This window comes from Hyposmocoma kahamanoa, unplaced genomic scaffold, assembly GCF_003589595.1.
Source record: "Hyposmocoma kahamanoa isolate Upper Pololo Valley unplaced genomic scaffold, ASM358959v1 160, whole genome shotgun sequence".
NCBI classification, from domain to species: Eukaryota; Metazoa; Arthropoda; class Insecta; order Lepidoptera; family Cosmopterigidae; genus Hyposmocoma; species Hyposmocoma kahamanoa.
The window spans coordinates 2409465-2425802 of NW_020653575.1; the positions used below are offsets into that span (position 1 = coordinate 2409465).

The 16338-nt window shown below is 35.5% G+C and overlaps 2 protein-coding genes across 2 annotated transcripts; both read left to right on the plus strand.

Moving 5' to 3' along the window:
* The first annotated feature begins 9323 nt into the window (after positions 1-9323).
* Positions 9324-12352, plus strand: LOC113240688 (brachyurin-like). The gene has a single exon (XM_026478069.1). The coding sequence runs from the start codon at positions 9345-9347 to the stop codon at positions 10239-10241; it is 897 nt and encodes a 298-aa protein (XP_026333854.1). The 5' UTR covers positions 9324-9344; the 3' UTR covers positions 10242-12352.
* Positions 12353-14458: 2106 nt separating this feature from the next.
* LOC113225430 (trypsin-7-like) lies at positions 14459-15609 on the plus strand. Its single transcript, XM_026457740.1, has one exon. It carries the CDS (start codon positions 14491-14493, stop codon positions 15391-15393), a length of 903 nt encoding a protein of 300 aa, XP_026313525.1. The 5' UTR covers positions 14459-14490; the 3' UTR covers positions 15394-15609.
* Positions 15610-16338: the final 729 nt, after the last annotated feature.

The window sequence follows — 16338 nt, forward strand, 5'->3', positions numbered from 1 at the left end:
TACGTAAAAAAAGTCTTATAAAACAAATAAGTCGCCCCAATCGTCACGAGAACTAACTCCTTGTTGAAAGGAACAACTCTCTTGGGCACTAAAGGGACACACATAGTTTTACAAAAGAAAACTAACTTCTCTAGTTCAGATAAATCACTTGTCAAACAGTCAAACATAATTTCAGAACCGTTGTGGAAATAAAACTTACAAACCTCTTTTGTTATAAATATGTGATTTACGTATTTAAACAAAACAAGGAGTCAGCACGCCGACTTCTGATTGTCTCAAAATACACCGATTCAGCACACGTTTGGTTTTTGCGCGCATCCGTGCGGGAACGCCGATTTTTATAACTAGTTTTGCAACGTTTTGCAGGGTTGGCAATGATTTTGATCCTACAACAGTCAACCTAGTAGCTAGTAGACTACCTAGTTTACCTAGTAGTAAGTAGCAGTAGAGCTCCTTGTGAAAGAGTTCGTTCAGGTTAGTACTGCCACCTTACCTATTTCTGCCGCCAAGCAAGTAATGTCAGCATTACTGTGTTCCGGTTTTGAAGGGTAAGGGTGCTGGTGAAATTACAGGCACATGGGAGTTGTCAACATACGTCTCAGGGTGACGGGCGCAGTGGCAGTGCCCCTCAGAGCTTTCAATTGCAAAGATCTGAGGGGCACTGTTATGGTCATAGATAGGCGTGTAGCTTACCATCAGGTGCACGACTTGTCCGCACCTTTACTTGATGTTATAAAAAAAAAGCCAAAGTTCAAAATAATGATGGTGGACAGTAGATTAATCCGTTAATTACAGGGCCTAGATCTAGTCTGGAGTTTCACCCCTAGGTTGTGGATATTCCAAAGATTCACACGAAGCGTTTTGCTTCCACATTTATATGACGAACGGCTATGGAGTGGAATTCATTGCTTAAAGACTTATTCCCTGAACGCTATAAGTTGGACCGGTTCACGCGAGAGTGATTTGACGTCACTTTTCATCATGAGATGGAGGTTAAATGCGCATTCTTTATTTACAGAGAAAGAAGCTTCCTCCATTAAACAGAACAAAATACAATTGTATATAAATACAAAATATAATAAAATAAAATTTAAATTTAAATTATGAAATAACATTAAAACAAAGAGTAAAAATAATAAAATATATAAAATTTAAATTAAAATAAATACGAAAATCAATGTGTCTGTCTAGTACAGATATAGCAACATTGCCCTCGCAACAAGCGGGTCGTAGCCAGTAAAATTAAAAAACAAAAATCAAACTCACGAAACGATCGCCGCTTTTTTGCGAATGATATAAGTCCACTAGCATTTTATTTCCACTGGGCCTAAAACATGGTTCTTTGAACAGGATAAGTATGAACCAGCGACCTATGGATCAGCTACCATGAAAAAGCTGCGACTCAGCGTAACGCCAGTCTGAAGATTGACGCTGATCGATCCTCATACGTTCTGGCTTCTGATCGGATCCCAAAAAACGATGAAAATGGTCGATAAATAAATAATGAGATATTTACATTGACTTACAATTATATGGACGTCGGGTCCGCGCTAAAAAGTGTCCGAACTTATAGGGCGTTAAAATCGTATACAGAGCGTCATTCACGCTTTAGTCTTCGTTTGTTCGACTGACAGCGAAGCAAGCAAAATTAGACAGTACTGCGATGACATTACAATTTAAATTCAACGTTTTAGCTTTTTCATATTCCTTTACATGTCACTACGTTTAAATAGGTTGACTTGGGACATTTTTTTCGTGGTTTTTGTATTAGACCCGTCGTCCATTTATTTGTAAGTCAATGGATATTTAGCACTTTTAAAATAAATGTATAGAACACAGTGACGCACTACATACACATGCATAAATAGTGAGTGTACTACATATGCCGTTCTGTTATAAGTTAATAAAAACTTGAATGGGTGTCAGTACAGTACTCTGTAAAAATGGCACACACTACTTATAGATATGTTTTTCCGAATGTTACAATTTGGCGATATTCAAGATCAGTAATTATACGTTTTTTAGGCCAACGCGTATCGTCATTGCCTTACATATAACATCAGGTGAGTGAAGCCAAGCCAAGCCATGGTAATTGAACGGTGGGTGGAACTCTATCGTGTTGATTCTCTCTTCTACATAACTTTGCTGACTTTGATTGGTTTCAAAGTAAACTACGATATCTTAGGTTATTTATATCATGGTGAGTGGATCCCATGAACCGCCGTCTACCGGCATTTAGTGGGTAAGTCTCCGAGGATCCATTCAGCGAGCTTGTATCGCCGGGTTCACGAAAGCGAGTCCCACATAACCCTGGCATGTCATCGCCCACGGTGAGATATGCGTAACGCATTTACTTGTGTAGAAAAAAAGGTTATTTATATCATAGAAATTATATTTCCTAGTAGATACTAATTTTAGTAGCTGTTTTACTCGTTGATATGTACGAGTACCTAAATTGAGACGCAATAAAAATCCGTGTGCAATAGTGATTGTAATTCATAATAATTGCGAAAAGAAATTATTTTAGAAATGTTGAGCATTTAACTTTTAAACCCACGGTCAAGCTTTAAACCAGATTATATAAAAGATTTATTTTTCTAATCAAACAAAAAATAAAATGTAAACAGTTAACAATTCGCCCGAAGCAAAAATTCCTGTTCGTGACAGGCATTGTGAACGAAAAACATGATACGAAATATGAAACGCGATTAAAAAGAAATTGCCAAATTTGTAATAAAAACATTTATACTTGTTTATACTCCGATTCTAAAAGGTAGAGTATAGTTTCGTGATACATGGCATTATGCATTGGGATAATTCGGAGGTTCGAAAAAAAACAAAAAGCTTATTATGAATAATTTAGTATAAAAGAAATGTGACAATGGTTCGAAGTTAGAAACAAAAATGATTGACTTAAAAATTATGTTGCAAGTGTCACGTGATTTACGTGCATTTGCTGTTCATTCCTTCTGTAAAAGTGTGGAACTACTTTTCCGGATTTAAATCGCGTATATTTCTAAATCGCGTTTTTCAAACAAACCAACCTTTCGGGCTTTTTACAAGTCGCCCGGTCACGGCTGCCCTGTTTCTTTGAAAATCCAAATATACGCAATTTACTTTCGAAAGAATAGTTTAATTTCCAATGCTACAAAAGAAAATGGTCTAATAGCGAAATGTGTATACATTTAGATTTATTTATTATCTTATAAATTTTACATTATTATAATTATACAATATATTGTATTACAAGAATCGTTACAAATAGTAATAAATGTTACATTTCAAAAAATTATAAATATCCAGTACAACTTTAATTGTAACACAGTTAATGTAGTTATGTGGAATAATGTAGTGACATATTAAACAATATAGTAATAATTATGTTAAAATAATGATTGTATACGTTAAATTTATGTTATTTATCCATTTCTGTAAAATAATATTTATGGCTAATAATCTAATAAATTATAACATGTATAACAAGATCATGTCCCTATATTTTTAGTGGAATAATACGCATTATCCAACAAAAGGTCTTTCAGTCGACGATCAAATGTTTCATCATTGAGGCTCGTTTTTTAAGTCAACACATACTGTCAATAAAAAATTAAAATATCTTTGAGAGAGATTCCCTACACTGTAGAATTCATCATCTAATATTCAATTTCAATTGGCCATTAAACATTTCGTCATTTGTAATAACCAGTGATCGGAATTGGTAGTCTTTTTACCTAAACTTTCAGGAACAAAGACAGAAAGTGGAGACTACCTTATGAACACGACATGACATGAAGTTCGAGTCAGAAAGCTAAAACGTATACCCAGAATCACACGAACAGTCAATGCTATAGTTTTAGAATCCCAGAGGAATGTCCGTAAAACAACAGTATGTTTGAAATACATACTCAACAATTCAAATTACATGTGTTAGCGAATCGTGACATTAATTTATTTTATTTTGTTAGAAAACTTACTTTCCGTAGTTAAGAATTAGTTTTATCGAAATAAGAAATAATTCGATGTCATCATCATCGGTAACAACGGAACGCTGACAGGTGGCCGTCATTGTGAAAAATATATTTGACGAGAAAGGACGTGGTTTTATTTTGTTTGGATTTATAGTGAAAAGATCTTATAATATAAGTTGTAACTAGGCGCTGGAGTTTCATTTCCATGTCTACTGTGAAAAGTTTACACATGCTTAAGTAAGAATGGTTACATATCAGTATAGTATAGATCAAACTAAAATTAGTGAGATGGAGCAAGTTCGAGATTTAGGAGTACTGTTTGATAGAAAACTAACGTTTATACCGCACATGGAACACGTTACGAACCGTGCGTCAAGAATGCTGGGTTTTGTGCTTAGAAACAGTAAAGGTTTGCGCAGTAACAAAACTAAGATACTTTTGTATAATTCCCTAGTGCGAAGTATTTTGGAGTATTGTTCAGTTGTATGGAGACCTCATTATGCAACCCATTCTCTGCAACTCGAGCGTATTCAAAAAAGGTTCATGCGTCATCTAGTATTCTCTAATGGGATCTCAAAGAAGAAACTACCATCTTATAGGACGCAATTGAGACATTTCCGAATGAGTTCCCTAGAACAAAGGAGGATAACGATTGATTTATCTTTCGTGTCCAAAATATTTACCCATAAAATCGAGTGCCCTCAATTACTAAGTATATTTAACATACGTGTCCCAGTAAGATACCCTCGGAATAAAGTAACTCCTCTATCTCCACCGCTTCGAAAAACAGTGTTCGGTTCAAATCTCCCATCTCCAGACTGTGCAAATTGGTAAATGAATATAGTGACCGACTAGATATTCACAATGACTCACCTAACAAGATTCGCTCTATTATAATAACTCCCAATTAATTACAATTAAATATACATTTTTACCCCCGTAGTTACTTTTTTACTTAACAAATATTTCCTGCAATTATGATGTTCTTGTTGTAATCCAATGTTTCATTGCGTCTTTACTTGTATTTTTTTTTATTATTTACTGTTGTTATTAACTTGATGTAGTTTCAAGTTGTCAATTGCATTGTCCATCATGTAAAAATTGCAAGTGGTATTTACCTGTAATTGTTTGATGCATTTAGTTTGTATTTTTTTTTTGCTAGCATAAGTTCCTATAATTGTAACAATGTACTCAAGCGTTGGTAAATCTTAAATAAATAAATAAAATAAAAAAGAATGTTCTTCTCGGAATTTTCCTAAATATTCCGAAAAATTAATGGTTGCAACAACGCGTCGCAAAGTTTAGATAAATATAGTCTACCTAACTATCCCAAATGACGTCAGTTTTTAATGTACATAAGTGATTTCCCTAATCCCGAAAAGATCCGGGCCAAAAAACATTGTCCTAAGGTAGTCTCCACTTTTTGTCTATCAAATCAAATTAAATCAAGTATCTGTATTTCGTAGGTAATCAAATTACACTTGAAATTGTCACATTAAACAAAAAAACCATTAGTCTTAGCAGGTTGATTTCATTACATCACAAACATTCAATAGCTGTAAGTATCTATGTAATCTTTGATTTTATAATAAGCTTTTCTAATTAGTAAATTTTGGACAATTTTCGAAATTTTATTATAAAAACGTATACAGTGCTCTGCGTACAAATGATGAGCTAGCTTTATCAACTCTAAGCATAGGAGTCGCAAGTTTATTTTTGTTTCTAAAATGAAGGTTATGCCTATCACTGTTTATCGGAAATAATGCTACATTTCTGCGAACATACATTGTATTATATACACATACAGTTTGAACATATAGTGAATAGCGACATCTCTATATATAGATAGCTGTAAAGGTATCTAACTGGGTGACCAAATACTTTCATAGATTTCTCATAGATGGCGCTACGGCTAAATAGTCGTTGAAAACCTAAATACAAAGACGCGACAACAAGCACGTAGCAAAATTCGTGTGGTCTGCTGGTGCGTTCCATGACTTAGTTGGAATAGTGTCTGGCACGGTATGCTAGAAGACGTCGGTTCAAATCCGGCCGGATCGAAGGAATTTTTCTGAGTTTTCGATCTTCGTGTTCTGTGTTCCGTGTTTGTGTACTAATAATTATAACAAACTGGTGCAGTAATTTCACATAAATATAATGGAATATAAATTCAATATAAATTTAAATACATTATATTTACAAATATAAATTGACTTGGCAGAGTTATTGATTTGATTCTTTAAATCGTTCCCTTAAAGTATAATGGCGAAAACTGGCGACCTAACTTATATATTGCACGTACAGTTCTTTTTTGTAGCACGAATATCGAATATCGAAATAGTTTGAATGTCTGCCGCTCTTCCCCACAACAATATGCCATAAGCCATAACGTTATGAAAATAACTAAAGTAAACTACGTTTGTCTCTGTTCCTGGCAGTTTAGCTAAAAAAACTCTTCCAAGAGTAGATGTTTGTGATATCGAGGATCGATTACTAGCTGATTTTTGTTATGATGTGAGATGGGCCACTTTTTATTTTTAATTATTTATTGCTGCGCAAATTCGTGTTACATTTGATTTAAACTAGTGCATTTATTTTTTAACTTGGCAATATTATTGTGAAGATATGCAGGGAGAAAATTCGGCAGCATTAGTTGCGGCTGTACTCATTACCATTCCAGTACCGTTCGCACAACGGACAAAAACAATACCTTTATATACATGTACTTATTTTCAAGTACGGGTCGAACGAGATAAATTTGCACGGGGAGTGGTTCCAATAATAAATGTTTGCTTTCTCTTTGTTTGAATAATGGCTGACAAGTTTAATTGAGGCCTTGTTCAATCAACCTTCAACCTTGATGATGTAGACGATAAAGTAGATAATTAACATTTATTTAGTGCTCGCTTCACTAGTGTCTTTATTTTTATTATAAAACATTTGTTGAATAGTTTTTAATTATTTGTAAATAGCAAAGGAGGGTCTTATTTTAGAAAGAACAAAATGTATATAGACTAAGATATTTAAAAAAAATATAAGGTTTACGAATTGGTTGGGTTGGGTTACGAGTATATATTCATTTACCATCACATCCATAATAAAACTAGTCTGTAATATTTTCTTCTAAAACTTCCATTTATCTATATGTCCGCCGTCCGTGATGTCTCCCCCAACTGTATCTTTTCAAGTTTATTATTGTTTTTATCTATCAACCCAGAAATCAATTTCCATTTGTTGAAAACGTTACCACCGACGCTTTTACGCTTATTGCCTTTGGGAATTTACAGCAAAAACTTTGTCGACGTTCCCTTGTGAACTGGGAGAAGCTTTTGTTACACGCTCTCAGAATGGTTCTGTAGAATTATGAAGGAATTTTCGGGAGTTACGAAAGGACCGTTTTTGGGCCTACCAAGTCTTTGAATAAAGTTCAATTTATTACATTAAAGCAAAGTAAGTCTGTACTTGATAAAGGCAAACTTTTTGGGAGAAGAAAAAACGAGTGCGTGCGTGAACAAAGTCAGGCGCTCATGACTGTTTGTGTAATTTGTAATTGCTAGTCCTTCCTTACACTACAATCGAGTAAAATGTAATCTTTATCCTAAATGTAAGTAAGCACTTCCCCTCATTGTGAACAGTTAAAATTAAAATGATCTGTGCTTATGGACCTTTTCAAACTATCATCACCTTGACATAAAGTTGCATGTTCAGTTATTCTTAAGTGCTTTATGATCTTTGAGGTCAGTTGATTTTTATTCATTCAAGACGATTCAGATATTTGTTATCGCTGTAAACGCGCTGATAATTTTAACGCTGACTGTGTCTTTGAAATACGTTTTATCAAATTTTTTCATAAAGAGATTACCTCAAACAAACATTGATTAATTTACTAAGCGCGCGGTACCGCGGCGTAAATATCTGCATCTAAAAACGTACTTATTCCCAACTCAATGAATAAAAGCTTTCCAAAGCTCCACGAATGTAAATACCCGACGAGCTTCAATCTTAAAGAAGAACAACAGACGTTCAAACTTAAATCTCACTTGAAATAAAAAGGTAATGTCTGGCGTAATGTTTTCGACTTTTCGGCTATTGGACACGGAATGTCCATTCGCAATGCTGGTGTAGTGGAAACGACTATGGGGTCTTAATAAACTGAAATTGGAATAGAAACAGAATATTTATAAAAATTTCAAGGAAGAAATACACTTAGAGTTTGATGGCATTTTCTTCAGTGTTTAGTCATCTGCTAAGTGTAAGCCTCCTCTTCTGCAAGCTATTCTTTCCGATTTTGGGCTATTGTATCACAGTTTATCGACTGTCTGTTCATTTATATAGCAGATAGCCACGGTCCTCCCTCAGGTACGCAGTTCCACGACGGTGAGTTTTATCACAACACCTCAAATTGAGACGATTTCAAGTCACCAACTCATCGTGTCTGTTATTGTTAAATGTACTTTACCAACAGTACACCACTTTTTATTATGCGTATCGTTTCGTTGGCACACACAGCAATGCTTGTTCGTGGTGAAAGGATTTGCTAATCGGCGATGGCTCTCGCCTAAATGAATAGCACGTCGTGCGGAGAGGGTTTCGTGCACCCCATTTTTCATCGTATTTTTATGAGTCGAGTGGGTCGTTAACAAACGCCTCAATTTGAAATGCTATGATGCATTTATCGCACGCACTCGTTTTTTCTTCTCCCAAAAAAGTTTGCCTTTATCAAGTACAGACTTACTTTGCTTTAATATAATAAATTGAACTTTGGAACAAAAAAGTATTTACAATTTAAAAAGTATGTAAGTCGCCAATCAGTAATGTGAGCATTACTGCGTTACGGTTTTGAAGGGTGCTGGTGAAATTACAGGTACATGGGACTTGTCAATTGGTGTCTCAGGGGACAGATGTTTAGCTAACCATCAGGCACACGACTTCTTCGTCCCGTCACTTGATAATATAAAAAAAACAGCCTATCAGACTAACTCCAACCACGAGGACTTCGAGAAGAATGTGCCTGTAAGTGGGAAAATGTTATTATGGATTGATTATAATGATATAATTTAACAGGACGTTATAATGTAAATGTACCGACAGTGTAGTGAAATTAACAGGATTCCTGAGATTATTTAATTGAGTATCATAAAAAACATTTGAACTCACATGTTACCTCGAGTGCTTGCTCCATAGCTTGTCATTTCATTTTTATTTTGTTGCGTTTCTCATAAAAAATTTTTTATGAGATTGATAAGCTAAATTAATTTTTTAACAAACCATTTTCGATTATAACACTGTTGCAATATATGCTGTGATCTACTTTGTAAACGACATGTTTATTTAACTTCAGCTTATAAACTCCAGTAAAAATTGAATTATGTAAAAATGTGTACCGGGAAGTTATTGGGCCAGTTGTTAGTCCTGTTTTTGAGCGCACAAACTAGCTATACAAAGATAAATGATAAGAAATTGCTTCGCGTCGTTGGAGGACAAAGTGCTTCTTATAAGAAATACCCATACGTAGCAAAACTGGACATTCTAACCATTATTGGAGATGATGCTTACCGAGTACCCGTTTGTACGTGTTCTATATTAACACCAACCTGGACTTTAACATCATCTCACTGCTATGTAAATTTGAACGGGCAACCAAATGCTACCTTAATGGTATGGTACGGCAGCACTTTACCGATGGTAAAAAATGAAAAATTAAGCAAAGTTCTTAAGTTTATAATTCATCCATCTTACAAATTATTGGGTGATGACGACAACGTCTATAGTTTGGAAAATGATATAGCGCTGTTAAAAACAGACCCAATAATATTGCCTAAATATGGCAGAGTCAGTTCTGTAGATTATATGAGCCTTGTGGGCTTTAAAGCAGTTATAGCTGGTTTTGGGATAACCAATTATACAAAGTTAAGCGAAATGTTTTTCGCCCACACCTTAGAATTGAACATGCCATTACAAACTCTCAATGTACTTATAAGACGTTGTGATAGTGATGCGAAAATATATCCAGGACTTTGTTTAGCCAGTAAATGTAGAGAATCAGTCGGCATTTGCGCAGGAGATTCCGGAGGTCCACTTATCTATAATTCTCGGATCGTTGGTTTAAGTTCAATGGGAGCTGAAGAAGACTGCAATAATTTAACTGAAGATCGGTTTAAACCTCATTATGTAGGTTTTATTACTGCTGTTAGTCCCTTTACAGAGTGGATTGGAAAAGTTATAAATGAAAATGCTAAGGTCTCTGCCCATCCCGATGGGGAAAGGGTGTGATGTATAAATGATAATAATAAATAACGCAGATATAAGATGGACGATAAGAAATTACTTCGTATCGTCGGAGGACGAAGTGTTTCTTAAGGTAAATACCCACATGTACCAAGACTGGAACTTTTAAAAATTATTGCAGCTAAAACTCACCGATCTCACGTTTATACGTGTTCTATATTGACATCAATCTGGACTTTATCAGTAACTCACTGCTCTGTTAACTTAGCAAAGACACCTAAATTTACCTTAGTGACACGGTACGGCAGCAATTTTCCGTTGGAAGAAAAAGGAAATTCCAGTGAAGTCTTTAAGTTTATACTTCATCCATCTTTCAAATTTTTGGGTGACCCACAAAAATGTATAGCTTGGAAAGTGATACAGCACTATTGAAGACCTAGTAATATTACTTAAATATGGAAGGTTAGGAAATATTTCGTAGATTACATGAGCCTTGTTGGCTTCACAGCTGTTAGTGGCCGGTTTTGGGCGAACAAATTATACAAAGTTTAATGAAATTTTGTTCCGCCACCATTGAACATGCCATTGCAATTTGCCACAAAGTCTCAATGTGTTTATAAAACGTTGTGCTAGTGATGTCTCTGTGAAAACATATCCACGAATTTGTTTAGCTAGAATTTGTGGTCAAACAGTCAGCGTTTGCGCAGGAGATTCCGGAGGTCCGCTTATCCATAACTCCCGGATCATTGGTGTAAATTCACTGGCATCTCGTAGGGACTGTAGTGATAAAATTGAAGATCATCATAAAAGTATCATTTCTGCAGCTAATCCCTTCACAGAGTGGATTGGGAAGGTTATAAATGAAAGTGCTGTGACCTCTTCACACCCTGATGGGGAAAGAGGGTGAAGTATATAATCAGAAATTAATCGCAAACATTAAGCCGGCCGTGAAATAATAACGTCAGTTGATTGCAATTAATTCATTCCCTTTCAAGTAACTCCCACAAAAAGCTTATCAATGTGCAGCGATATTCACATCATCGACAGACACTTGCGACAGACGACCCATCAATATATTAGGAAACCGATTCATGTAATTTAAGCCGGCGAATATGTCAGTCGTATTGCTATATAGTTCACCTTTTATTTCACGTCCCATTAGGTACGTTGGGATTGTTGTTCATGATAGAGTCATCATGAACAATAATCTGAACGCCGTTGCACCATGTCGTTGGTAGTGCCCCAGCGTGCATTTCTTTGCTTTGTGTAACTTGTACGAATTCCCTAGTTTGAAACTTTTTAAAGATAAAATAAGTGCGCATTTGACTTCCATCTCACCTGATGGAAAGGAACGATAAGGTCCACGATGAAGCATGTATACACACTTAAATAATACCTATTCTCTCTCGCCTTGAAAAGACTCAAGCGTTAGTGGAAATAAATCTGCAGGCAAGGAATTCCTAATAATAATAAACCACGCACTCATATCCCCGCACTAGGTAAACCCTGTATCGCGGGTCATATGTCCACATAGATAACCACAAATTACACCCAAACTCACGAGAGAAATAAATGTAGGCCATACAAATATTTCTCCCGGCTCGGGAATCGAACCTGGCACCGAGGCAGTTTACAAATACATATTCATATTCCATTAATACAAATACATATTCTATTTAGTTCAGTTGATATTAAAAAGAACCGTTGGAGTACCTGTAAAATTTCGAGGTAACTTTGTATTCTTTTTCTGTATAGTAATCAGTATATTTTACTATATTGTATGTATTTTCCAAAGTAATTGTTTAAACACTTTCACTGTTATACGAAATCAACCATTTGAGTTAGAATAGACTCTTAAGTATAACAATAAGGTTCCCCATTTATAGATAAATTTCAAATTTTGAAAGCCATCTGCAACTGACTGGTTAATTAAAGGAAGAGTTAATTAAAACTGCGTTCTATTTCCAATATTTCCCCAGCTTAAAAGCTGTTATAAATAGAGCTTTTTGCAGCTGCATAAAAGCTAAAAACTTTTAAATGAGTTGCTATGCCAAACGCGTGTTTTTTTACTAGTTCCATGGTTTTAGACGCCATAATTTTGAATGAAAGTATTTTTGGGATCTAAATCGTAAATCTTTATTTTTTCAAACAAACAACGTTTCGGGCCCTTTACAGATATAATAAATATGTATAAAGATACACTATAAGGATTATAAACATAGTTTAATTTCCTATATGTAACAATCACGAAAATCCAAAAATTTTATGAGGCTTATTATCACGTTTAATATTCTAAGTTTAATTCATTTTGAAATATAGCCGATTGTAAATGTAAATATTTGCGGAACAACTTTTTTATCAAAATTTAATTAAAAAAATTAAATTAAAAAAATAATGTAAAACATTTATAATCCAATCGTCTCATAATGAACTAGCAAAGTTACCTGAAAATGGGCCTTTTACTTTGAGGGTACGGGTTAACAGCCTCTGACACTTACTCATTATCTCGTAGTTTATTAAAAATAATAGAGAAATGTGAAGAAACATAAATGTGGAAATAGAATAGATGTAACCCTGGAGCATAGTAAAATTAAATAATATCTCCATAAACTCAGAATAACACGTAAACTCAAACTTGTAAAATGACAACATCGAGACTTCAAAGTTTAATTCGCTTTGTTCTAAACTGTCGAACTTCGTAACTTTAATATATTTAGTGCTGGAAACTATGTTACTAAAACTTTTAGATGTAAGTCGTCATGACACTTCAACAATAACTTTTAATAACATTAAATGTATGTGCTATGTACATGTTGAAAGGTATCATTTTCTGTTGCTTTCTGTCCCTCATTTTTGGTTGATTGCAACTACTCTACGTTTATGTGTTGTGCTAACGCTCGCGTGTAGCTTGGTGAACAATAAATACAGTAGAAGTGGTTAGTTAGCGTCCGACATGTGCTAACTATCGGCCTCGAAAGACCTATGTGAGCTCAGTACGCCATTTTATGGTATGGTTGTTCTTTCATGCAAATTCTCTAAAATGCTAGAAAATTGTGCTGAATTTTGTGCTGTTTTGGAGTGCAAAAATGATGGCCGCACCAACAATATTACCCGTGGTGGTATATCAAATCATCGGAAAGTCTTATTTTAGTAAATTTTCAATTATCTGTTTATCGACATCATTTTTTTGTTCCATTAAACGAAAGTAAAGCTTATGACCCGGTAATATAGTCGCTTCGTTTTTGGAGAACTAAATTAATAACCCCAATTCGTCGTCGTTCAGCAATTAGCTATTAGATGGCAGCACATTGATTGCAATTTCAGTAATAATATCAAAATGTCCTAACTTACAATAATAGGTATTGATGGTATTGAACGTTCATCGATATGCCAGCGTAAAGTTTAAATTAAATTAACGATCCAGAACTTGTTATTTCTTTTTAAATTTGAAACTACGACTAATTAATATCTGTAATAAGTTCTTATTGGGGTGACAGAAGGAAACCAGGTTTTTCCGTAATGGTGGTTTTTTAATTGACAACATACACAGTATGTACAACGTCGGTGGTATAGTGGGAAAGGACTCCCCCTAATCGGCACGTAGTCGAGGACCCGTACGCACGTTCCAATTAGGAAGCGGCTCAGGGTGCAACAACTACGTGTTACGTTCTAAAGCGCAGTTCCAATAAGGAAGCAGCGCTAGATGCGTAGTAAGTTGGATTACATTCATGTTCGCATAGCCGCCAGTAGTCATTCCGCGAGGGAAAATCTTAACACCGCGATGCAGAATTTGCGATTTTGACGTCAATGCCATCTAGCGGTGAGTGACGGAACTAATATGAGTTGTTGCCTCTTATGTGATTTTGTTACATATCAAGATTTTGCAGTGTTTCAAATTAAGAAGCAGCATATGATTACCGGAGTGTGATCATGATGTCAACATTTTTAAGTGTCGAAATGGGTGAATTTCGGATTAATTGAAATGACGGTAGTGTTCGTGAAAAGAAATTTTTAAAGTGGATTTGTTCCTACTATTAAAGAGTATAAAAAAAATTATTGAAATCTGTGTTACCTGGAAAGCTTGCTGAATATTCTATTATTTCATTTTTATTGTGTATCGTTCTCATAAAAAAAATACGTTTATGTGATAACCTGAATAAATTTTTATCAAAACTGTTTTCGTTTAAAATGTTTTACAATCTATGTTGTGGTCTACAATGTAAACGACAGGCTTGTTCAATGTTAAGCAATTACTTGTGACCACAACGACTGTCGAATAATTGTGATTGTAAAAATGTTCAACCGAAAGTTATTAGGCCAGTTGTTTGTCTTGTTTTTGGGCACACAAAGTACTTATATGAAGATAGACGATAAAAAATTACTTCGCATCGTTGGAGGACTAAATATTTCTCACGGTAAATACCCATATGTAGCAAGACTGGAACTTTTAAGATTTACTGCAGCTAAACCTCGCCGAGCTCACATTTGTACGTGTTCTATATTGACACCAACCTGGTCTTTAACAGCATCTCACTGCTCTCTTAGTTTATCCAAGGCACCTAACTTTAGCTTAGTGATACGGTACGGCAGCACTTTGCCGTTGGACGAGAAAGGAAATTATAGCAATGTTCTTAAGTTTGTACCTCATCCATCTTTCAAATTTTTGGGTGACACAAAAAATGTTTATAATTTGGAAAATGATATAGCACTCTTGAAGACAGATCCAGTAATGTTGCCTAAATATGGCAGAGTCAGTGCCGTAGATTACATGAGTCTTTTTGGCTTCAAAGCTGTTGTGGCTGGATTTGGGCGAACAAATTATACGAAGTTAAATAAAATATTTTTCGCTAGCACGCTACGATTGAACATGCCATTACAAAGTCTCAATGTACTTATAAAACGTTGTGCTAATGATATTTCTGTGAAAGTATACCCAGGAATTTGTTTAGCCAGAAAATGTGGTCAAACAGTCAGCGTTTGCGCAGGAGATTCCGGAGGTCCGCTTATCCATAATTCCCAGATCATTGGTGTAAATTCACTGGCACCTCTTATGGACTGTAGTGATAAAATTGAAGATCGTCTTAAAAGTCGTCATGTAGGTATCATTACCGCCGCTAGTCCCTTTACAGAGTGGATTGGGGAGGTTATAAATGAAAATACGGTGGCCTCTTCCCACACTGATGGGAAAATAGCGTGAAGTATAATATTGCCATAGGTGGAAACCTGTGATTGCCTTTATGTTTATATTCCTGATTTTATTAAATGTAAGAAGCTGTTGGTTTTCCACGAATGAATAAATATATATCAGAATGTAACTACAAGGGAAACGTTCTGGGAAATACCTTTGTATTTGACTTGTATTTGATAATTGGCCTATACATTATCGATTCGTTCAGCCGGCGGTGAAATAATAACGTCAGTTGATTTGGTTATTAATTATGTGAACAACAAAACAGATATCAATCAAATTACTTGATAAAAGTTAAATAGGATATTACAAAGCTCTCTATCAAATCGCAATACTATGCATAGTTTTACTAACTGAAATGAATATTCTCATGGGAAGGTATCACATTTAGACTGCTATGCTATGGTTACGAATGCGGTTCAGTTTGGTTTACCAAAAAGACAGAAGTACTATGGACTCGTGTATGTTGACACATCATTGAAAACTAACAAGAAACATCTACTTACTGCTCATAATTTTACTTATCATCATCATCATTTCACCCAACATCCAATGCTGAACATAGGCCTCTTCCATAGAATGCCACAACGATCAGTCCTGCGCCGCTTGCATCCAGCGCATTCCCGCAGCCTTCACCTGATCATCAGTCCACCTTGTGGGTGGTCTCCCACGCCGCGTCTACTGGTACGCGATCGCCACTCGAGAACCCTTCGGCCCCATCGGCCATCTATTCTTCGAGCAATGTTCCTCGCCCATTGCCACTTAAGTTTCGCAATTCTTAGGGCTATGTCGGTTACTCTGGTCCCTGAATTACTGATTTGATCTCGCAACGAAACTCCGAGGATAAACCGAAACCCTTTCCATTGCCCTTTGAGTGACCTTGAGCCTTCATAAGAGACCCATAGCGAGCGACCACGTCTCAGTGCCATAAGTCATCACTGGCAATCACACTGG

Excerpts from the sequence above, each read along its gene's own strand:
- LOC113240688 (XM_026478069.1), top strand. The coding sequence starts at position 9,345 with ATGTGTACCGGGAAGTTATTGGGCCAGTTGTTAGTCCTGTTTTTGAGC.
- LOC113225430 (XM_026457740.1), top strand. The coding sequence starts at position 14,491 with ATGTTCAACCGAAAGTTATTAGGCCAGTTGTTTGTCTTGTTTTTGGGC.